This window comes from Plectropomus leopardus, chromosome 12, assembly GCF_008729295.1.
Source record: "Plectropomus leopardus isolate mb chromosome 12, YSFRI_Pleo_2.0, whole genome shotgun sequence".
NCBI lineage: Eukaryota > Metazoa > Chordata > Actinopteri > Perciformes > Serranidae > Plectropomus > Plectropomus leopardus.
Window position 1 is genome coordinate 10,487,582 of NC_056474.1, and position 25,658 is coordinate 10,513,239.

General features: G+C 39.6%; 1 protein-coding gene across 2 annotated transcripts in view; it reads right to left on the reverse strand.

The window, feature by feature from the left end:
* agap3 (ArfGAP with GTPase domain, ankyrin repeat and PH domain 3) overlaps nucleotides 1–25,658 on the reverse strand; it is a 167,326-nt gene that overhangs the window by 90,114 nt on the left and 51,554 nt on the right. The window contains exons 1-2 of one of the 2 annotated variants that reach the window (XM_042498497.1): nucleotides 11,476–13,102; nucleotides 314–372 (exon numbers count right to left, since the gene is read on the reverse strand). In XM_042498497.1, the coding sequence (XP_042354431.1) occupies nucleotides 314–372; nucleotides 11,476–13,084 (1,668 nt within the window). In that variant the 5' untranslated portion in view covers nucleotides 13,085–13,102. Of the gene's footprint in view, nucleotides 1–313; nucleotides 373–11,475; nucleotides 13,103–25,658 lie in introns of those variants that run through there. The other variant, XM_042498498.1, reaches the window with a different exon arrangement.

Sequence of the window (25,658 nt, forward strand, 5' to 3'; positions counted from 1 at the left end):
TAGTTGTGCATTTGGCCGTGGCTGTGTGTGCTTCACTGGCGGATGGGATCAGACCCAGGATGTGTCACTAGTCTAGCCCAAAACTGTCACTCATCTTGCGTCCTGCTGCAAGCCACCCTGCATCTCCATGCCAACGCATCTCATTAAAAATCACCAAGTACGTGCCAGGGAAAAGTCCAGCCAATTTCTCAACTGTTCCCCTCTCATGTAGAATGCAAAACCAGTATTACATGGACAGAACATGCTTTCCCGTTGACATTTAAATCGATCAGTAAGATGAAACCTCAGAGGGCGACTTAGAGAAGTTACTCACCACTTTCAGCTCCGGCACTGACCGACTCAATGTCCATTCCTGGCTGTTGACGAAGGAGTCTAAATGGAAAAAGACAAAAAAGACATTTAAAGATAATCTATCTGTTTGAGCACATTTGACCCTGGTTATATGGCTTTAACAGCATTATAGGGAACTTATAGTCAGACTTTCTGTCTTGTGTGCAACAAGTTTTATGATGGATTCAGCTGTCATATAGATATGACGAAGCCTATCTACAGGCTGGTCAGGTATTTAGTACACTTTTGACATACTGCAAGATCAATTTTTGTGATAATCTTTTGAGAGAATGAGTCATTTCACCATAATTTTTATTTTCTGCACACAAAAACTCCAGAGTTAACCAGACTGATAGGGTCAAACTTTTATGGAGTTTACGGTAGATTTGCAGAGTCATGCTGCACAGAGTTTACTGACTTTAAAAGGGTCAGATGGTCATAAAGACATAGCCTTTTAAAGTGGGCAACTTTCAGCCTTTATTTATGCCATACACTGTGGGCCAAACAATCTTTCTTTTCATATTTTTCATTGCACTTTATTCTCACTGAGGATTCCAAAAATATGATCATAAAATAAAGAACTTAACACATCAGAGCTGCAACAATATTGTGATCAACTGTTATTCTGGGGGAGCATAAAGACAAAATCAATTAGGTGTTTTTTTCCAATACTGGAGGTAAAATGAAACTTTTAAAATGATACCGGTGCCTACACAGTGCTTAAACTGATATTCTTTTTTAAAAGCAACATTTAAGAACAAATTTTTATATTGCAAATTATATATATACAAGTATGCTTGAATATATAAATATGGACGGATACAAAACACTATTAGACACGATATAAATTCACCTAACAAATAAAGCATAACCCAACTTCTCAGGCTTGCCCTCACTCTCTTTCTCACTACTCACACAGTCTGGCAACAAATTGAGGCATCGCTATCTGCATTATGATCCGGTCCATTACCATTTGGTTATGAAGGAACTAGTGCCATACTGACGCCAGTTTCAGTAGCAAACACTCAATGCGATGACAACCGTATGTGACTGCATTGTACTTGTGGATGAGTAACTAGAACAGTTAAATTATAAAAGTTGATTTCTTGAAGAAATTATAATAAAGTATTAGATAAAATATGATATGTGTTGTATTCAGAACCTTCCTCACTCAATGAAAAACAAAAACGGTTATTTAAAACAAACAAAAGAGCAATGATAAATCATGAAATAGGGTTGGGCAATTTGATGGTAGAAATACCAGTAAAAACTTTGCAATACCGCTTTTTAACGTGGAAGCTTTTTTGAACAGGCTATGTAAATCTGCGCAGGAATCGCACTTGATCTTGTGAATCCAGCTGGCTTGCAAGGTAAAATGATTTTGGCAGACACTGAGGAAGGGTGGGACATTTTAAATACGGGAACCTGTAAGACTTGAAATTATTGTTCTCAGGAACCTTAAAGTTTCTGTTTTGAGAGTGTTTTAGTTCTACTATTTTGAGTCTTTCGTTTTCACGTAAAGCAGTTGTTTTGTTGTTTGTATTGAAGTTCCAAATGAATGAAGAAAATAATCAAATATGAATTACGATTTGGTTCCTTTAAACCTTAATTGAGCTTACGGGAGAATTTCTATATCCTGTTATAAACCATTACCACGATACATAATTGCATACATCATGATAGAAGATTTTGGCCATATCACCACCCCTGTCCAGATAGTAATCAGCATATAGATGGAGAATTAAACTAAAAGACATTCAAAGAAACAACCTGTCTGTAAATATTTTTCTGTCCCTGATTAATGTGCTCATGTCCTCCGTTGTTTATGTATTAACAACTTAAAAAAAAACCCACATAACTGACGAGAAGGACTTGCAAAACACTTATGGTAAACTCAGTCAATGCAGCCTATTTCAATATCAGGTTTCAACACAGAGCAGTCTCTGAACAGGATTTAACTAATCCATTTCAAAAGACAGCCATTATCAGGCCTGATTCAACTTGTTTGGTTTTCCAGTGACATTTGGAGACTTTGACTGGATAATAATTGCACTTTGAAAAAGGGCAGTGGGAAAGAGCACTACGAGGAACAATACAAGCCCTCAGAACTAAAAACGCAAATGACAGCTTCACAAGCGGCGCCTGTGTCCCACAGAGACGGCGTACACAACGATGTGTCATAACAACTATTAGAACAAAGACCACCTTCCTGTTTTGGATTGTGGCTTTCTCACCATCTGAACCCCCCAAGAAGAAGATACCATCTCCAATATTGGAGTGTAGACTCTCTGTCTCCAAGCAACAAGGTGTGTAATACCAGGTGAGCCCCCCGCAATCCCTCCCCATGTCAAAACCACAACAATTAAAATGTTCATATACTAAAAAAAGGAGCCACGATTACAATAAGCCAGTTTGTTGCAGCGATGATGGTTTCCCTTTGCGCCCGAGGCGATGCTAATATGAAAAGAATGGCAGCATAAACAGTAAAGTAACCACCGTCACTATAAGACATGTTTCTATTTTCTCTCCAAAATGTACGCTAAAAGCCCACATGACTCATAGCTCAGCAGGCCGGAGCCAAAAATTCCTTTACCTACTACAATTAGAGTAAAAACACCCCCCCGCTAAAATGTTTACTTATTTCTGACCTCCATTTACAAAGAGCCTTGTGCTGCTCTGCTTGTCTCACTTGTTGTGGGAGAGGAGAAAAGTTCATCCCTAACAGAGGGGCCTTTCACCGAGCATTGTGTGGAGCGGAGTAGTCTTTAAACAGCACGCCTCATGTTCAGCCCTCTCAGCGTGGGTTTGACATGTCTGAACATGAGCGAAGACACCCTTCTGATTCAGTTTCAGGTCACAGCTCCCTGAAGCCATATCAGATAAGGCTGCTGCCTAATTTTCTTGGATTTCCTGTCATTTTGTTAAGACCTATTATTTCCACAAGCAGTCTCTGTACTTTCTGGATGACTTTTATTTATTTTATGTTTTTTTTCACTGTAATTAGAGGGCTGATAAAAGTTAACCATTTGACACCTGAGTGACAATATCTTGATTTTCTTACAAAAACATGGGAAAGCAATGAGCAACTTAAGAAATGCCCCCCAAAATTGGCAAGATATTTGTAAAAAGAAAAAAAAAGTTTAAAATTAACTGAAAATAAGCAAAAAGACAAAAGAAAAACAAACGAGAAAATTATCTGTAAAAAATGAGTAAAAATGTGCTATATATGTACAGTCTATATATGTATATACATATATATATATATAGACATTTGTACATATACATACATACACACACATACGTATAATCTGTTAAACAATATTAAATATAACTTTTTTCTTTTCAATTTCTTTTTTTAAAGGAAATTCTCTTGTCATCTTTTACCTATTTCTTGCGATTTGCAGGACATTTCTTGCCAAGTTGCTCATTGACTTTTCCCCCCATGTTTTCTGAATTAATCAAACCAATATGTTCAGGTTTCAAAGGCTTAAATGCTTGTGAAAGTCGTCTGAATGCAGCCCAAGAGCAAGAGCAGCAACTAGCAATTAGACAAACACGCTGAAAGGTTCCAGTCTTTAGCACTTACTGCAACATTAACAAAGAATCAGTGAATAAACAGAAACAACAGAGAGCACAATTTAAAAAATAAACACAGAAAAACCCGCCAGATGCACAGATGTTTTTCTCACATTTACCCATTCCACATAATCAAACTTTCACACAGGGACACATTCAAATAAAAGCCAATCCATAGATAACGGTGCAGGGAAATTAAGTGTCATCAAAGGCCAACACTGAAATGGAGTTGTTGGCGGCCGACAAGCGCTGCATTTTGGAACAGCACAGTACCTTCTCATTGACCATAACAACATCACTTATGCTTTCAAGGACATAAAAACACTGACAGGAAGAAAAGAAGAGAAAATGAGCTCTAACTAACAAAATTGGACAGGACCCAACACCTGTGAATTAAAAAACCTTTAAAGGGCTCATATTATGCTCATTTTCATGTTCATACGTGTATTTTGGGTTTCTACTAGAACATGTTTACATGCTTTAATGTTCAAAAAACACTTTTTTTCTCACACTTTCTGTCTGAATATATCTGTATTCTCCCTCTGAAACACTCTTTAGGCCTCTTCAGACCCTCTTCCCAGAAAAGCCCTGAATGCTCTGATTGCTCAGGGGCTACTGTTATTCCAAATCTACGCTCTCGACATCCATTCATCATTGCAGCCATGCGACAATGGGGGGAGAGGGTACAGTGTCAGCAAACTACTACTATAAATTTGGCTGTTTTTGCAGGTCCGTGAACGCAGAAGAACACAGAACTTCATCATAAGTTATTTTCTTCCTTTAGCAGCAGTTTCAGTCGGGGCAAGGATGACTGAATGCAGTGTGAATGAATGCAAACTTTTTGACCCAGCACAATGATGTTTCACTTAACTTTCACTAATCTATTTTTGGCAACAGATGTTTTAATTATGGCACAAATAAATGAATGTGTGGGAAGCCCTGGTCAGTAAAGGCAGTGTAGCGACACTCTGTCTTTCTAAAGGTTTCACAGGAATTACATCGCTAGACAACAGCTCGTGTCTCTGTTTACTTCCTGTCAGCTTTTGTTATTCACATGCACTGCAAATAATAACAGTAAGGAATCAATAGACTGAATCACTGTGATACCGCACTAATAACATTTACTTCGGGGTAGAAAACTGGTGACCATTTTGAATGGTAGAGATATGTGAAACTGGCAAACTTGATTATCTCTGTTGTCATTTTCAGCTGTAACTCTAAGGTTTTAAGATATATAAACACGGTGGTTTGACCTGACGTTTATGCTGAGGTTATTTTATGTGCTGTGTTGCTTTGCTGGAATCTTTGATCAACCAAATCTACAGACACAGAAGCTTAACAATGTACAGCTGTGGATGGGAACCACAGCAAAGCATATTTCAGCCACCTACAAACAAATCCATAGCAGTTTTAAGCATACCCTTATTTTAATATTTTCACCGCTTTAATTTACACAATACCTTAGAAAGGCAGCAGTAGACCAGCAACTCCAGTACTCTATTCTAAAGAGCGGTCTGACAATACGGTAAAGGTACAAAATTATTTTAAATATATTGTAGACTTAAACTGATAGACGTTTTTTTTTTAAGGTAGGGTTTTTAACACTGTAAGAATGAATTAATTAATACAGCATTTGCTCAGCACCATTTGATTTTACTTATGTAACTCTGGGGCTTTCTGCTGAGAGGTTACTGTAAATAAACATTGTGATTTGGTCTTGATAGTATATTAGTGAAATCGTGACTTTATAGAAATCCTGGCGGCTCCTTTAAAGGCACAGTTTCTGAGTACGGACTGTGTGAAAATCCTTGTGGATTGAGTGTTTTGATACTTTTTCAATATCTATACAGAACCTGTAGCTGCTTTATAGTTAACATACACGGAAACCTGACTTTTTACAATACGGGACCTTGAAGGGAATCATTTGACACATTTCCTCTCACAAACACACCCTTTACAAACTGTAACAGAGAAAATGCCCAACTTCTTCCACCCTCAGAGCAGATACAGTACAACCAGTTTGGTCCCATGCAAAAAAAAGCCCTAATTGAATCCATGTGCTCTGTATTACGTCATTCAGTAAAAATGAGCATCCCTACATTACCATGTCCCAGAATGCCTATGGAAACAGAAAGCCCCTGCGTTTGTGATGCTTGGAGAGGACACCAGTGTCTTTGTCTCTGCCAGGGGGAAACTGCATTGCCAGCTTGTTTGTTAGGTTTTTCACTTCACTGCTCATGTCTACTCAGATAAAAATGACCATTCAGTCTGAGGGTAGCGAAGCACAATTAGCCCCCCCCCCCCCCCCCCCTCACTTATTCCATTTCATGAGAAAAGAAAATGCAATGCGAGCAAAAAATCATGTGCATACGGTTGTCTGAGTGTGTGTGTGTGTGTGCATGTGCATACATGCGGGCATTTCTACGTGCAGTGAATCTGAAGTGGTTTTTGGAATGAGAGAGGACAACCTTGAGGTCGAAACTTCCACTCTGAATGACTTTCCAGCCTTGCTTTCCCACCATCATAAATTACAGAGTGGGAATTTAGCTAGCAATTAGTATTTCTGCTTCCTTTCGTTGCCAACCTCATGACCAAACATTCCTCGTCTGACTACTTTTATCATTACAAAGTGCTCCTGAATCATCTTCCTATTGATGTGCAGTCCGAGCTCTTATCTCTCCTCTTCTGGGCACCCAAACACAAACCTCTTTATTCCATCAAAGGCCATAAGTGACAAACACAATCAGCAAGAGAACGAGGTAAAAATCGTTGTGCCATGTCAGTGTAATGCGGTCTGGATGGCCTGCCCTATTTAAAGCTCTCAGAGCCTTGTGTTGACTGCAGACAATAAATTGGACATCCTGCTTCAAACAGGATCGTCATTTAACATGAGACTTGCAAATTGACTTTTGAGACATCTTGACTGACTCGATTTGTAAATTTAAGAGATGAATGTGTCAGATTCATCTTTCTTGCTACCAAAAGCAGTGAACAAAATGAAGAAAGCAATCGACGTGAGCTGAAAGTGGACAAAGTGCACACTATGATTTTACTTACAAAATCAAAATCTAGGAAACTGATTAAAAAACGGAAGTAAATATAACTATTAATCTTAATTGATGTTTACTTTATGTCTATATATAAGTTTAACGAAACAGAACTAGCAGATCTCCTAACCTCATAATTGGCTAAATCTTCTGTGTCATGATCAAGTTAAGTCAAACTAACTTGGTTTACTGAAGCTGCTTATACTTAGAAAAGAACAAGGTAACTCCAATTGTCATATTTAAGTTGCAACAACTTTACAAAATTAGGTAAAATCAACAATTAGATATAAAGTAAATATATATGAAGATTTGTAGTTATATTTACTTTTTATATTATATATTACTAAAATCAACTTGTCAGATTTTACAGTGTACAAACAGACCCGAACGAAAACTTCAAACACCAGTTTGTAAACTGTTTCTAGAACAGAAGGACGCTGCTCACCTACTGAACCACAATCTCGATGAACAAAATGTACCCTAGCTGAGATTTGCAGTGGCAGATGCTCAAATATGAGATATATTCAGTTATTAACAGCTTCCCCTCCTCTCATGCCCAGACTGTATCACACAGTGATTTTTTCAATATTTCACTGTCTCCCCGTTTCTCCTGCAGCAGGTGAGAGGGCATTATCACAGTGTTACTGTTTGTCTCCATTTCCATGAAAGTGTCTGTTTGCCTTGAACATAATTACCTGCTGTGCGTCTGGCTCACCCGCCCCTGCTGGTATGAATGAAATAAGCAAATGCATATTTTAAAGGACCCGTGTGTAAGATTTAGGGGAATATATTAGCAGAGATGGAGTATAAAACAATAAGCATGTTTTCTTTGAAAATAAAAACAGTTTTCTTCCCCTTACCTTAGAATAAACCTTTAATATCTAGGAAGCGGATCCTAGTTTACTGAGATCAACATGTTGCCCTGATATGTTTCTACAGTAGCCAAGAACAGTCAAACCAAACATTGGCACCAGATGCGGCCTTTTGCATGCAGCCACCATAGTAAGAAGCCTAGCTGCACCAGAGTTGCACAGTTTCTAACTTGAAAGTGTTTTATTCAGTGTTTCTGGATGTTAATATCACTGGATCCGTTTGTTTTGGAGAGGAAGCAACTTTTGTGGATAATTCGGCTTCTGGTAAAAACTCCTGAACACCCAGATCTTTAGTTCTCAGAGAAAAAAGGTGACTTCACATATTGGCATGGGTTGGACAAGCTGCCCAGAGGCCAAAGTACATAAGAAATACATGGATTTTTGAAAGTTAAACTGCTTCATACCGTTTTTGATCAGTTTAAATTACCGGATCTGTTTATAGCTGTTTTAGTCGCCTGATTTGGAGAGGAAAAGACCTCTGTGGATAAATCAGCTGGTTGCAATCTGCAATTCACTGCTAGACGCCATTAAATCCCCCTAAATTTTTATGAACGTCACCTTTAACCCTCTGGATCATCAGTTTTCTTATGCTGTGATCAGACACCTTTCACAGGCATTTTAACCTCTAAAACATGAGCAAATTGGTTTGTTTTTCAAAAACATGGGAATAAAAACAATAAGCTAAAAATATCTGAGTGATAGAGCAAGAGAAAAAGAGAGAGAGAGAATCACTGGAAAATGATCCAAATAAAGGGAAAAATAAAAACTATTTTCATCATTGTTAAAATCATGTAATTAAAATTGTGTTACACAAAAAAAAATCATATTTATTAATATTAGCATATTTTAACAATCATTAAGATTTTTTAATTTGTTTGTTGTGAATGTTTTTTACTTTTCTTTTTTGGAGCTAATTTTTAAGGTAATTTTCTTTTCGGCCTACCTTTTTTTTTATCAATTCTTTTCCCATTTTTGGGTCCTCTCATAAGTTGCTGATTGCCCTCCATCCATTTTTTTTTAGAAATCAAGCCAATTTGCTCCAGTTTTAAAGGATTAAATCATTTCTGAATGTGCAGATTTTAAAGCAGGCAGACTAACTCAAACTGCAAGGTGATGCGGGAAATTACGTTGGCAGGATTTCACAGGAAGTGAATGAAACATAGCAAGGGAAAAAAGCAAAGGGAATTCCACGCTGAATACATTTCATGTCAGATTGAAGATAAAGGAGAATGGATGACACGGATGGGGGATTTTCTTCAAACTGTCAATACGTAATGGCAAGTCAAGGCGGGTCAGAATAAATACGCATCGGCGAGCACTTTTTTCTACTGGATCTCATTGACACCTCATGCAAAAGGCTTATTGCAGAGTTCAATCTACTGTCCCGGTATTTCAACCTTCCCTACATTCACTGACCACCTACGCCGCACAGCGAGCCACCCCTCCTCCAACCCAAAGACCCCAGAGCGCCCCGATTCCAGCACATGGTTCACCGATCACTCCTGTCTCCACCAGCTCGACAGAGTGGCTCTGTTCATCCACAGGTGGGGGTGGGGACGCATTCTCCACACCTCAAACCGATCATCTCCCTTCCCCCCAAAAACATCACAAGATTTCACCGTCATCATCAGGAAGCACTTGTGTGTGCTCATTTGTGTGTGTTTAGTGTTGTGGGGCCGGGCTTCAGCTTTCTGGATTTAATTTAGGAGCAAACACTTAGGCAGGTAGCAACAGGCGACCAGGTCCGCCCAGGGCATTGCACACCTAACCTAACTCCGCCTGATCGGCACACCTACATTCCTGATGCCTGACTGACTGACTGACTGACTGACTGAGTGGAAGAAATGGACAAATACCACTTGACACTAGGAAAAGGTATCCTTGGTAACATGTCATGTGAGAATACAAATACACCGGGGGGGGATCAACCAGGCTGACCTCAGGACCTATTATGAGTGTTACGCTGGCATGCGAATGAAATATCTGCTTTGCTGGTTTAAAGGTTAATCTTAATAAGAATAAATACAGGATATGTGCGACCTGACATTAGCAGAAGTCATTTAGTTGTCACAGACGACTAATTAGGTCTCCATGTGAAGGTGTGAAATTGGATCTTGACGCACAAAATGTAGCAAATCACAGCTATTAATTCAGATTGTTGCAAATATTTGCCTCTCTCAGCCTGGACTTCCAGGCAACTGGACAAACACACTCCACTTTCAGAGTTAACCTTTAAACACGGTGCTTAAGTCGTCTTCGTTTCTTCCCATCATTATAGCATGTAAGCCCTCTTAATTTAGCCCGGCTAGGCTGCCAAACGAATCCCCATTACAGCCACTAACTGCTTTAATGCTACTGCTTTAAGCTGCGTCTCTGTGAGGCCACAGACAGCTTTATCACTACTCTCATGTCCTGTGTCTGCTAACACAGAGACAGCAGTAGGGCTGTGTTACACCACAGTTGTACCACTGTAAAACAAGCTATTATAATGTGTTTTTATCAGTCAATGGTGATTTTAATCAGAGTTCCCACACATTTTCATGGACAAAATCTAAAAACCTTTCCATGACTTTCCAAGGACCCATAATAGTTTTTTTTGCAGCTAGCTGGCATACATAAAGGGAAAGAGACAGGATGTGGGGAAAAACTGGAAAAACATACGTGACGGTTAAATAAATGTTGTCACGCATCGATGCACATTAGACCACATTAGACAACTTCATGAAATTAATTTTCCAATTTGTTACGTTACATGGAAGATTATCGGATTGTTTACTATGACAATTTCATTACACAAAACAAAATTCCATGACTTTTCCAAAACTTTCAATGATTTTTAACCATTTGAAACCTGGATTGACGTTGATATTGTTCTGCGTTCAGTCCTTCCACAGGTGTTTTGAGCGCTGAGCAAATTGGTTTGATTGAATTTAGTAGTTTTATAAAACGATATTTAAAAAGCTAGGGGAAAAAACAGTTGCGAAAACTGTATTCATAATATTATATATTTACAGTAATGTGAAGGGATTATTACATTTACAGCAATTTTTAAAGTCATTTCCTTGCTTGGCATTGTTTTTTTACTTTCATTTTTTCTGCTTATGTCCAGGTTATTTCCTCATACTTTTTACTAATTTATTTCAATTTTGTGAGTAATTTCTTCTTATAAGTTGCACTTTGCCTTCTTCCCATTTCTGAAAAAATAAACAACAACAACAAACAATCCAGATTACTGAGGTTACAAACGGTTAAAAATTCATTGACTTTTACCAAACTTTTAATGACCTTTTACTAGTTCCATGACTTTTCCAGGTATTTTATGACCATGGGAGCCCTGTTTAATTCACTGTACTGACCTACTCATTTACCGAACTTAAAAAGATCTAATGTAAGGCAAATTAATTGCTGTGTAAGTGCTTACACACATGAAAAAACACTGGAGAAACAGACTACCCAAAATAGAAATTCCAAAAGGACTCTCTGGAACCAGACATTTTTGAATGCTATCCAAACTCACAATTCCCCATGTGTTTTTCATTTGCCTGTCCTAAAAAAAACTGCACTTCCGTGTAACTTTCTGTGCGGTGAAGGAGGGGCTGCAAATGCAGAGCCGAGCTGAGAAATACATTCAGTAATCTTGCAGGTCTTACCTCGACCTTTGTGGGAGTCAATGCCTGCCAGAGTCGCTATGGTGACTGGCTGTGACTTATTATTCCCGGCCAGGGGATATTGGCCTGTGTCTTTGCTCTGGGACTCCTGGCTTTCACATTTGCCATTGTACGGCTGCTCTTTCCTCCTGAAACGGTTGGCTATGAGCTGCCATATGCTCGGCTCTTCCTGAACTGGTTTGGAAGATAGTTTTGTTGGACAGAGGGGCACCTCCATCACCTTGACCTTCCCCATGCTGTGGTACTGAATGTACTGCATGCCCCCATCCTCACTCTGCTCAGTGGAAGTCGGAAGCGTTCTTCCTGTGAGGTACGAGAAAGGCCGCGGAGGCATTGTTGTATCCTCAGCCGTGCTTGTAGTCCGAGAGCACTCCTTTACCTCCTTTTCAGACCCTAATGTAACTTTGTCCCGGGGCCGAGTCCTCCTGATTCGCAGACTGAGGCTCCGTCTTAAGGAGCTCAGTGTACTTTTTGGAGCATCAGATTTACTACATTTGGGAGAAGATTTTGTATCTTTATCAGCGTCCCTTTCCTTGCCCTTTTCTTGAGATGCTTTCCCAAAAAGCCTCCAACGAAAGCCCCCTTTGAGCAAGCCTCCTCCATCGCTGCCTGTGTGGCTGCAGCTCCTCTGGCTGTCTATCTCATCATCAGAGCCCCTCTTCCTCAGCTCCAGTACTGTCATACTGACAGGCCGGGGCCTCCAGCTCCTCTGGCGCAGTCTGGCGGTCACCTCAGCGGGGACCGAAGGCCGCTGAGGCGCAACAGCATTGAGGCCATCCACAGCCCTCAGCTCAGCCTTTCTGTTCCTGATCTGCTGGTTGTTTTCTAAAATGCTTGCCCTCTTGAGGGGGTTCTGGGTCTGGGGCTCCAACAGGACTGGGCCTGGGCCTGCCAGCATGCACACACTCCTGGGCCTCCGCAGCCGCCTCTCTTGTTCAGGTTGGGAATCTCTTTGCTGCTTGACTGAGTCGCCATACATGCTCAGCGGTCTCCTACCTAGCGGGGCTTCATCCTGACGTGACCTTCGCAACACGGCCCGAGGCAGAGAGCTATGTCCTGCGACTGGGCCATGTTCCCCAAAAAAGAGCCCTTTAGCATGGACGGTGACGGGTCGTAATGTTGCGCTCTGAATGTGTTGCTCCTGGGTGTCTGTCTGAGCGTCTGCCACGTCTCTGTCTCTCTGCAAGGAGTTACCGTAGTTCTTGAAGGGCTGTTTAAAAAACCCGTCAGTCTTCATTTTTCCCTCTACCTCTGCCAACTCCTCCTCATTCTCCTCCACAACTACCTCCTCTCTTTGTCTCCTAGCTCTACCTGTGCGGCTCAGGGAGGGCCACCTGTCAAACTCCTGCCGTGCCCTGCCCAGCCTCGGGCTGCTCTCCATTGGCACGACTCTGATTATCTCTCCTCCTGGCTGGCAGTTCTCCACCTGGGTGTGGGTGACCCGGCCCATTCCCAGCCCTGACACCACCGCATCTCCCTGTGTTTCGTTCAGGATGACTGAGATGTGGTAAACGGTTTTCCCCTGCTGCTGTTGGCCAATAACTGTACTCCTCGGGGTGGCATCCACGGTCCCACTGCTCAGGAATAGCATGGCACTTCACTCAAATTGATTCACACATACATCCTTATTCACAAGTGTGCAGCACAAGGAAATGTTCACATTCTGCCCAGGAGTAGTTGAGATTCAGCTCATAAAGTCCTTCATTTGAAGACTAAATTCCTATGCCAGGCATAATCCTTCACCTTTGACATGGGAAAAAAACTTCAAACAAGTTAGAGCAAAGCCTCGCTGCCACCTGCATCCTCTGGCTCCTTTCCTCACACAGACTCACACAGGCATTTAGACGGTAGCTGCCCGCTCCCCGCACTTTGTTCTACCTGTCTCACACAGGCAGATGAACAAAAGAAAAACTAGTTATCCACTGATTGTTTTGCATCAAAGTCATATCTGTAATAGCTGCAAAAGTTGTAACTAAAAAAAAAAAAAAATCACCTTTCCTCTTTGGCAGTTACGAACTGTGAGCAGTCCTTGTTGTTGGCGGTGCAGACAAACCTCTTAATCTCTGAGCTCTTGCCATGCAGAGCATGAGGGAGTGTGTCTCTGTTTGAACTTTCAGCTGCCTTCCAACCCCCCGGGACACATGGAAAACAAGGAATGGATCCCACAGGCATTAAACACGCCCTCCTGATTTCTGCAGAGCTGCTAGTAGCCCCCAGAGACGTAAACAGACAAAAGTGAACATGAGCTTGAGAGAAGACTGAGCTGATTACACACATGGCTGAAATAAACAAAGATGACCGGCCATGAACACTGGACAATGGACACTTTGTCTTCTGACCAATGGGAAACCACAAAAAGGGAGATGCTTCCCCATGTTTTAACCCCGTTTAAAACTGAGAAAATTGGTCTGAGTTCTTTCAAACACATGGGAAGAAGGCAATGAGCAACTGAATGAGAAATGGCCCAAAAATTTCAAGAAATTTGTAAAAAAAAAAAAAAAAAAAAAAAAAAAAAAAGTACAAGAAAATCAACTGAAATAAGCAAAAAATAATCAAATACATTTAAAAGAAAAAAGTAAATTACCTTAAGAAAGTGCATAAAATAAAAAAGAATATATTTTTTCTGTGTGTGACATAATATAAAAAAAATAAAATATTTATATTCTATAATTCTATATTCTAGTCCATCTAAAAATCATCCCACAGCTATTTTTCAAGTAATTTTCTTGTCATTTTTTACTTTTTTATTCTTTTCAATATTCTGGACATTCCTTGCCAAGTTGCTCATTGTCTTTTGTCTTTTTAAATTTTAAAAAGAAATCGCACCAATATGTATGGATGGAGCATATTAGATACTATCCAAAAAAGGAAAAATGTCCAGAAAAATAAATCTATCATTTTTATGTTTTTATATATTAAAGTTATGTTACAGAAAAAAAATATTTTATTTTTTCAGTTTTTTGGGGATATTTTTTTAAGATATTATTTAATATTTAAGTTGCTCATTGGCATTTTCCCATGTTTTCAAAAGAAATCAAACCAATTTTCTCAGGTTCTATATGTTCAAATGCTTGTGAAAGGCATCTGAATGCAGCACAACAAAACCAATGTTGATCCCGGTTCTAAAGGGTTAATGGAAGAAGAGAAAATAGAGTTGACCAAGTTCTTTGTTAATTCATCCACATTTTAGTGTCCACAACACCGCGTTAAATTAAAGAGTCGAGCATAGCTGCACTGTAGACATGTAGCACAGTTTGGTCATATCTCTGATAGAGAAAAACTATTAATAAAATGTCTCTCGCTGCAGGCCCAAAAGAACACGAATGCAAACATAACCCGTGGTAGTAACATGAAGCATGCACAAACACACCACGCTTCCAGTAGCTCCCACTACCCAGCAGCCCACACACCGTGGGAGAGCTTAATGGGCCGAACAGCCTTGACATTTTTCTGTTCCATTTCCTCCTTTTCACAGGTGTGCTGCTCTATGATGCTTTAGTGAGATGAAATGGGGGCCCATCAAATATAGGACCAGGACGTATATACAGAGAGCATCATCTGAATAGAGCCAGATTTTACCTGCTCAACTCTGCAGTGGTTACAGTGCGGTTTGGGCTGGAACACTGCCCCTTTGTGGTCAAAACGAGAAAAATGTTGGTGGGAAACAAAACTGTGGAATTTTGCCCTGAGGTTAAATCTTATCAAATATCATCAGTGTTGGGATAATTTGCCAGAACAATGTTTTCATGACACAAGATCAGAACAACCCTCTCTATGTTTTGATATTACACATGAACCTCTCATTACAAGATTTCCTGTATGACATAATGAACCAAGACACAGGTGCATGATCAGAGTTTTGCATTATGAGGGGTTTTTGGCAGAGAAAACCTACAAGAAAATGGCACTACTCATTCTCAGAGTCTGTCACTGTGGGAAATCCAGTATAACCATGAAGGTGGAAATTGCACTTCAAGTTTTACAGCAGCTTTATGATTCTCACTAGCACTTGATTTAACACTTTGAAACCTGCGAAAAATGTCTCAGTTTCTTTCAGAAACACGGGAAGAAGGCAATGGGCAACAAAAGAAGAAATAACCCCAAAATTAGTAAGAGATTACTAATAAGTGTGAGAAATTTATCTATAATTAGTTAGAAATAAGATAAAATAATTTGTAAAAAGTGCAGGAAAATTACCTGAAATTAGACCAAACCAACAAAAGAAGTAAAAAAAAAAACCCAACTAAACTAAAAAAGAATAAAATAAAATAAAATGAAAGGGAAAAGGGACATTAATTGGAAAAGTGCTTGCAAGATTTTGTAACATAAATTTAAATATGTAAGTATGACCATTAATGATATAGTATTTCCTCTGTTCTTTCCCTCAAAAAATTGTTTCTTTGCTTTTGAAAAAGATTTTTTGTGAATCTATTAATATCTTGCACATTATGGAGCATTTCTTAGCAAATTGGTCTTTGCCTTTTTCCCTATGTTTCCAAAAGAAATCGCACCAATGTGCTCAGAGTTCAAAGGTTTAAATACTTGTGAAAAGTGACGTTGCTCCAGGTTTCAAAGGTTTAAAGACACCCTTAAGTCATCCAACTGCTGAAACGCTGATCATTTCTTCAGGCTGAAGGAAAAACGTGCTCCAAAATTATATTACTTAAGGCCTTTGCCAGTTCACACCATTTCACAGTACACGTGAGGACTGATACTGGAGGTGTTTGTTGATGCATTTTTCCTTTTGTGTTCTTATCAGCAGACTGAGTGGTGCTGGAATGACGACAATTGAAAATATTTGAAGGATTGTTTCAGGAAACCCAGTGCTTTACCTACTACCACGTGCTGCAACCACACACACAATCAGGGAAACCTGATGTTTCTTACAAGAGAGTAATACCAGTAAAATGTCAATGTTAGGCTTCATGTCAAGCTGTCAAAGCTCACCGTGCCGGCCTTTACCTGTGTCTAGGAAGCAGGGATTTGGAACGATATGAGGCTCATCGTCAAGCAAACAGTCCTTTTCACTCCAGTGGATCCGGTGGTGTCGAGTTCGTCTGCGACCCCCGAAGCACAGCAACATGGTGTACCTCAAAGGGCCTTCTCTATGACTCACAATGCATCCATTCAAAACGAAAACATCCAGGTGCCTGTGATATCATGTGTCAGTCCAAATTGTTGGTCATCTTTTCATTTCCCTCTCCTCATGGGTTTTTCTTTTGCCTCTTTAAGCATTTCTGTGAAAAATATCCTTGCAGCTCAATCTCTCAGCTCGAACACGTCGGTCCTCTGTTGCTGTTGTCCAGCATGAATACAAAAATGTCTCTTTTGTCAGCTGAATCATGCTGTGGCCATGATGTGCTCTTCATGCAGACCTGATAATGTGGTTACCAGCAGAAGCTCGCCCCCTTACTGGACAGTCTGAGGAAGTGGCCCAGAGAGGCCGTGTGTGTCACGGTTCACTCGGAGTCGTTTCCTCCTGGTAATTCGTTCTGCAGGTGTTGGCGAACAGGGTCCCACATAAGAAACACTGATAGGATTAAAGGTAATCCGCTATCCTGTTGTCTCTCTGTTGTGGTTCGATCCAGAGGAAACCTGCGCTGCGGTAAATCCAGAGATCTCAAAGTGCTGACCTGCTAACAGAGCTTCTCTTGTGTGCCCCTCTCTCCTCCTCTGTCCCACAGCTCAGTGTTTCTCCCTCTTGTAACCGTATCTTGACGGCAGCTGGGAGGGTTTTTTAGAAAAACTGGATTAGCATGTTTTGAGGTTTTCTGAATTACCCTCCGCCTCCGTATCTGTGTGTACACATCAGGCTGATTGTGAGCAGATGTCACGCTGTGTGTGTTGGCCATTTATCTGTTTATCTGTGTGTGTCACTGTTACAGACATCAGTGCACTGTTGTTGTTTTGCCAACAAGGCTCTGACTGACCTGAATTTGTCCTTTACTTCCCTAAGGCTACATTCAAACTCCTTACTTACACAAAAGGTTTTCTTGGTTATGTTTAACGAATTCTGAGCATTTTTGTTGTCGTTGGGTATTTTTGGACCAAACAGTTCTGGGGACTCCATGAGAGGATGCCCACTGGAGAGCTCCCCCGATAACTGAATACCTTCAGGGGCTTTTTTCTTTTTGCATTTACACTGCCAATACTGAAGGATTGAGGAAGTGACATAACACCTAACTGTAACTAACTAACAGGATGAAATGTTTTCTATTGGACTCTCTCTGTCCACGAGCAACAAAACTCAATGACACGTGCTGTTTTGAGTGTAACTTCTATTGGACGCCCGTTTGTATTATTTTACTTGTTCATGTTGAAAGCACTGCAGTGGATGAGGAACAGCTGATTCATGAGGCTGAATTTTTAAATTATTTCTTAAAGCAAAACATTCCTACAAGAAAATTCTTGTCATAGTTTGAGGTAACTTTTGAAATTAGACAACCTCGCTCGGATGTCTCCATGCTGCAGTCACCCGCGACTGTAAGCCTGGAGATAGTGAGCGGCTGAATTAGGAGAGGTTTTCACAGGATCATCAATTACCTTCAGGGCTTAAGCAATTTCAGGGGTTGTGATACCTTCTGAATACCTATTAGCAGGAAGCAGAGGGTAGATACTTCTGAACAGCAGACGTGACAGACGGGCAGCACTGGCGTGTTTATATAAGGACGCAGACATTATGTCCGACAAACGCTGGTGTTGTCTAGCATATTGCATGATGCATCCAAGCCACGAGTAAAGCTTACTAACCCGCCGCCAGTATCAGAACATGAGTCAGTGTGAGGAAGACAGCCGTGCACATATGTACACTCGTCTGAGGAGACAGTTTGCTTTGCTCTGGCAAACAGGGTAACAGGAACAGTCGATGAAGGTGACGACCCGACTGAAGATAATCAGCATGAGGCTCATAGGTGGATGTAGTCGAAACCTGCCTCATTTTTTTGTCAATAAGGTGTTGCTGACCTCACTCGCACATACACAACAGCAGCAAGGCTCACACCTGACGAGCATCCAGCATTCTCTGGCATCGCTCAGAAAAACAACAAAAACTCTGGTGTTCTCTACTTTCTGAAAGCACAAACATACACGTGTCAGCTGCATAATTCAGAGGTGTTGGCTGAGAGCTTTGCATGACAAATCACTGCCAAAGCTTGCGACTCTGACTCACAAGGTTTTATGAGACTAAATATGTTTATGACTTTTCTTTTTTCAGGTATTGATGTCACGCTTTCAAATATAACTGCATGTGAACACAAGAGCTTATTGCACAGGGAACAGAGGAAGTGATTCAGTAAAAGTCCTTGATTGAAGGGACCTCTAACCTCCATGGACAGAGTCAGAAAGTGACTGGCGTCATCACAGACCAGAGACATGAGCTCTGAATTGCTAATGGACAGCGTACAACGTTCTGCTGGAGGCTTCAATCATACCAAATGACTCCTGACACCATCGCTTGGATTTTCAATTTCAGCTGGTTGCTAGTACAGAAAGCAAGCAGCTGTGCTCCTTTTTGGCAAAAATGTTGAGACTTTGTTCAAACCAAGGGAAAAGGGAATAAAACTTCTCACAGAACATTTCTAGAAAACTATGTGGACATGTATTTGGGCTTCACTGCTTAAAATCTAAATCATGTTAATATAACATCTAGGGGTTAACAGAGTTTTTTCAAGACCAGTACTGATTATTAGCAGTTCATGAGGCAGACAACTGATACTTGAAACTGATACGCATTTACAACTAAACTGAAAATATTTTTCAATATTTCGAATTTGGAATATAAAAAAATTCAACACAAAATGATGTTTAAATGCCTTTAGCAAATGTTTAATCAAAACTGAAACATTCATCAGCAAGTTCCCAGCAACTTTTTTTTTTAGGTCAAGTGAAAATTAAAAAAAAAAAAAAAAGCATAAATAATGAGAGCGCCCTAAGGTTTTACAAAGTAAAGGTTCCTCTCATGCTGACACTTTCTTGCACTTGTTAATAAATTAATTCTACATGTTTGACTGCACAGACTTAGCCTTCTGTTATTCCTTCCTGTTTTGTTTTTTTTTTTTTTTTTTTGGTCTAATAGCATATGAATTATTTTAATGTCGTTATAAGTCCTTATCTCCATAATTATTCATTTTCTTTCAGATACAGTTATACAGCAATGTTAAGCTACGTGGTTACTTGTAACCAGATAAAAAACTGTTATGAACTTTTATCAGATTAGGAACTTATATTATAACGCAGAAAGATCTTGAAATCTTGAATCCAGAAGTATGTTTTCAGTCATGTTGTTGCTGAAAGGATTCAGTTAAACTAAATGAACTGATAACTCAATTGGCCATTGTCAGAAAAACAATCATTAAGGTAGCAAAAGTGATAAATATTTTCTGTGTCCAGTTTCTCAGTTATGACAATTTTCTGCTTTCTTTAGTCTTCTGAGATAATAAAGTGGATACATTTAAGTTCAAGACTGTTACTGCTGATAAAAAACAAGCAATGATGACTTTACCTGATGGGCATTAAATGACTAATGGAAATAACAGATAACTGCAGCGCTTCAGTCATGTCATGTGTAAATTCTTTTGCATACTGTAAGGGGATTAGTAAATCACTTCTAATAATAGTGCAGGTGTTCTTGTGGATTTCTTAGGCGTGCAGCGATCAAGTTTCATACCAACAAGGACTGAACATGCCACAGTGGTAACCCTATTAGGGAAAAAATAGCTAAAATTAAAGATCTGTCACTGCATCTTTAAGAAAAAGAATGGGGAATAAATTATCACAGTTAATTATAGGTGTGGGCAGTCAAGAGGGAGCACCGATGTTTTCCTGGGTGTGACTATTCAGCTCTCTGTGGCACAATTAACATTTGATGTGAATCCCCCCAAAATTATAAACAGGTCTGTGAAACAGCAAATTCCCTTGACAGATGTGAATTATAATTTGATAAAGAAACACACACTGTAATGCTTGTTATGGCTTTAAACTGAAATGAGGTGTTTCTCCTTTAAATTAATGTACAACAGCATTTATTCCTGAATGCAACAGTGAGAATCGCTTGGATGTAATGCAAACAAACTGCAGTTTTGGTGCGACAGAAGCCAATCTGTTCCTCTGTACATGCAGGAACACATGTACTGTGCACGTAAAAACACACAGTGAGAATAAGTAGACACGTGCTTTTGATTCCCCTACGCCTAGGTGATTAAGCAGCTCCAGTGATTACAAAATGACCTCACAGTTTTCAAAAAGACATCAATTTACCAGACCCCTTCCACCCTCCCCTCTCTGCATCCACACTGAATTAATATCTGCAAACGAAATAAGTCAGGAGAATCACACACAAAGACAGAAGGCCGACAGACAGCACAGAAAGTTTATGATAATTATGCTTGCAGTAGTGGCATTGAGCGTGGGCGTAGAGCTTTTTAAAATTCAGCTGCACTAGCGACGAGCATACGTCACCATTGCTCCACTGCAGAGAAAATGATAGGTTCGAGGACGTCTGTGGGAGGTTGTGAAAAAATTCCAGACGCTTCTGTCTCTAAAATTCAGGTTTTGAGAGAGAGCTTGTGCGTTCTGTATCGTGTGTGTGAGAGAACGTCGGAGAATGTATGAGATTGAATGGGAGAGAGACGGTGAAAGAGTGTGTACTCGTTGCATAACCTAAGCTATACGAGCAGCATGAAGGCCCCTTATTAAAATGTTTGACATCCAGGATGCTCACCGCTCATTTTCCCTTTTCCTCTGACAGAAAAATGAAACATAAAGTGCTGGGGAACAGTTTGCAGCGTGAGTTTGTACCTGCAGATGTACTGAACATGCATGGGTGGATGAATAGGCGGTAGTCTTGACTTTTTGACTGTTGCTTCTTGCAAACCATCACAACCGCCCTGCAGCCAATATGTTACTATTCGCTTGATGTGTCAGATGAAGAAATTAAAGGTGCAGAAAACTGTGGATGAGGTCTGCAGACTTGGCCAGAGAGGATGGAACAAGTGAACACAGAAAAAAGGTCAACTCAACAACTGGGAATGGGCGGGGGGGAAACACAGAGGCATATAGCGGTTTGTAGAAGATGACAAAATGACCAGTGAGAGCACGTAGGAGGAAGCTGCAGAGAGATGCACAGTTTTTACTGGCAGGTTTGTGTGGGCTGGTGGCTCCCAGTCCTCCTCCTCCTCTACACATTAGTTTGCAAACCCCCGCTTACTTCTGGTGTCATCTTTTGAAACTTGCCTTCAAACTCCCTTTTATGCAAGAGCTTTGATGTGGTTTTGCATTCTGTGATCTTTATGATGTAGGAGTTGTAATATCAGTATTATTTTTGGCATTATTACACAGAGGGACAACCTGATAGACTAACATCACGGAACAGGGATGAGACGTGCTTGATTAAAGTGGATAAATTCACTAAACAGTGACTGCTATATTGTAGAGATGCACTGATTTATTGGCCGAACATCAGTATCAGCTGATATTTGATCTGTTGACTGCATATTGGTTTATCTGTAAAAAAAAAAAAGAAAAAAAAAAGACATTCACTGATGGCAGTGGCTGATGTTTTACTGTTTTGTTACATTAACTTTAGGCAGGTTAAAAAGCAGGGTTCAATTAACGTTATGCCATGTTTGGGACAGACAGAGATCTTCCCTGGGACGCCTTCGGGATGAAAGCACATCAACGCCTTTGGGGATGCACCGATTTTTTTCCCCCTGATAATCACAATCAGAAATGCTACATTGTCAACAACAAATCCGTGTCAAAATCAGCAAGAGGAGAGCTAGTTAATGTTCGCTGTTAGCAGCTGGTGGCCAGAAGGTTGAGCTGCATGATGACGCGTTCAAGCTCTATTGTTCTATATTCTCTACTTGTTCAGCATTATTGTCTGGCCTCTATTTTTAGCCTCCAGGGTCTCTTGCCTCTGCTTTGCATTGTTTGTCAAAGCTCTTTGTAAAATCGTTTTTCAAAAATTCTATATAAATGAAGTTATTATTATTAAAGTTATTATTCATGACAACCTTATATCACATGCTTGGCTAACCAAGTGTAAATCTATTATCTACGGCCAAATCAGTTAAAAATCTAACTTTGTAACTGCTAAGTTACAGTTATGTTAGTATTTACTATCTCATTATTTGCATTTTTTCTTTTATTGTTATTATTTTTTTTCATTTAATCTCCCTTTTTGCAAACAGGAATGTGTTTATTGGTAGAAATATTACTCAGAATTATTATCATTATTTTTATTAATTGCTTAATTATTGATACCGTGTGTTGAAAACCAAATAAATAAATTGGTTAAAAAAGGCTGTTTCATGAATTTGTATGATTGAATTGGTGGCCATTTAAAAATTGTGTAATGAAGCACTGAATGACTTTAAAACAGTAGAGCAATTATTTATAAAGATTTTGTTGTGTTTGGTTATTATTGGTTGTTATTTTAAATGTGGTTATCGATACTGTATCAAAATTTCACAATCATTGCATCCCTAGTGGAGTGAGCTCTCTGTTGACATCTCTGTGCAGCGTTTAAAGTCAGAGGTAAGACACAGTGTGTGAGGCCCAATTTCAGCTGAAAGAAATCCTTCACACTGCTGTATCATTTAGACGAAGAGCTCTGAGTACTGAAAGGACTACTGCCAGCTTTGCACACGACACTTTCTTGCTCACCAACATCTATACCCTCCAAGCGATCATGCCAAATTGATCATCTTCTTTCTCCAATTTCCTCCTTGTAACAGCAACATGTAATCTGTCATGCACCATCTGGCCTTCAGTTGCATTCTTGTATCTCACTGCCATCATATTGTAACAATGCTGCAGTTGTTAAAATAAATGGAGCTGCCAATCACAACATTAGTCAGCCTCAAACTGACGTCACCTTGCTACGATACAATAAAGTTCTCTAAACTATTAAGCCAGCTCTTTTTTAGTTCTGGTTTCTTCAATATGCCCTTGCTACTCTTAAATGATTCTCCGGAGATGCCAGTCAGAACATCGACCTTTACAATCAGTCCTTCCTGTGGTTTACATGCAAAACCACAAGTCTGATGGATTTCCTTCGGCTGTATTTCTATAGAAGGAGTAATAAATCTACAGTATGTAATACAATTCTGCTCGATCTTCTTCCTTTTCTTTCCGTGCTGTTCCAAAAAGAGGGCCAAGAATAGCGACACATTTGGGCACAAGCTCCCATGTAATTTCCCACGCCTTTTGTCTCCGTTCCTGTGCCGCCCATGCATGCTGAGACAATAAGCTGGGAGCTTCGTTATGAAGCTGACAACACCATTTTACAAAGAAGTCAGGAGAAAGACCATCATTCCTACTGATGCTACCCCGCTGGCGCTAATAACAGACGAACCTATGGAGCAGCTGCTGACTGATCTAACACAGGAGTCTTTATTTGTTTCTATCAAGCTGATGCAGTTCATGAACCTCAGGTTTACAAAATAAAAACTCTGTGTGAAAAGATAGTGTTCCTCCCTTGATACAGTGCCATTTGCTTCCTGCAAACAGTTATGTAATCAGTTTGCAACAGATAATGGCTCCAGGATAGTGACGCATCATCGATTCGGTATTCAATGTGGGATTAATTGTTGCTATGTTCATTTAACTAGCATATCTGTGACTGATGAAAATCTCAAATCCTCAGCCTGTGAAATAGCTCGGGGAGATTTAGTTCCACAGGTGATTGACAATTAAGCCACGCTCCAACAGTTCAAGTCAAATGACGCTCAGTATGACGGGCACCGTGGTAACTTGGTTACTAGCAATTAGCATGGTGCAAAGGGAGTGATGGGCACAGAAGGGAAGACGCTGAGGTAAACATAACAGACTGTCTGCAGGTATCAATACTTTAATTCAATGTTTTTAAGACCTTTCAGACAGAATTTGACAAACAGAATTTGAGACTGATTTTTGGACAATTCAACTTTTTCTTATTCAAGCTCAGAGAATCCCCAGTAACGAGTCCTAAAATCCAGAATTGAGTTAGCGTTTCAGCACTCCCAGTTACCTCGTCTTGCAACGACGGGTGTTGTGAATGGGTTTTTGGTTGGAAGCCTGAAACACAAGGTTAAGACACTTAAAATAGGAAATAAAATATGTCAGTAAATACCCTACTTGTGAACTTGAAGGGTGGTTGCTAACAAGAGGCTAAATGAGACTACAGAACATCATCATGCTGTGGCGTCCTGAACACAGCTTTACTGCCTCATTGTGGTGACGATATTAAGTCATGTGACTGTAGTGCAGTTTGTTTATAGCCTGATGTTCACTTTGTTCTTCTAGTGATTGCATTTAGGCTTTAAAAAACCTAAAAGTGGTGTTCATTTCTAAAGATTATCTTACTGAACAGCATGTGTATGTACCATTAATGCTTGTTTGCCACATATTGTTTTTTTTATACTTCATTGCAGGTAAGTATAAAAGTTCCCATGCAGGGGTAGGTTTTTTGTAGGAAAAACATATTGTTAATGGGAACAGCTGCAACTTAAGATGATTTTTATTGTATTATAATCTGCCAATTATTTTGACAATTAATTGTTGAGTCTATAAAATGTAAAAAAAAATTGTGCGTCACAATATCCTACAGCCCAAAGTCCCCAAGTGACATCTTCTAATTGCTTTTTTTTGTCCTACCAACAGTCAAAAACCCAAAGATTCCTCATTTACTATCAGAAATGACAAAGAAAAGCAGCAGAGTCTCACATTTAAGAAGCTGTAACCACTAAATGTTTGACATTTTTGCTTGAAATATGACTGAAACAATTTATCGCTGATCAAAATAGCTAACCATTATGTTCCTTTTGATTGACTAATGGATTAATCGACTAATTGTTGCAACTCTATTAACGAGTGAGTTAGGTTAATCTAAATTTTGCCAAAAGGAAGGTGCAAGTATGAAGTAAAAAGACATTAGGGTCAGTAGTAGGTTTAAGATTTGAAACATCAAATGCAGACTTTTACACAAAGGAGTTTAACTAATTTTGACAACAAGAAATTCAAAGATTAATAAATATATAATATAATAATAAAATTAAAATATAATAATAATAATTATGAAATGTTTGTGGCCATTGAAAAATACAAATTGTAATTTTTTAGGAGCTAAACTAAAAAGGTGGAACCTGCGGGCATCCTGTGTTAAGATCTTTGCAAAAAAATCTACT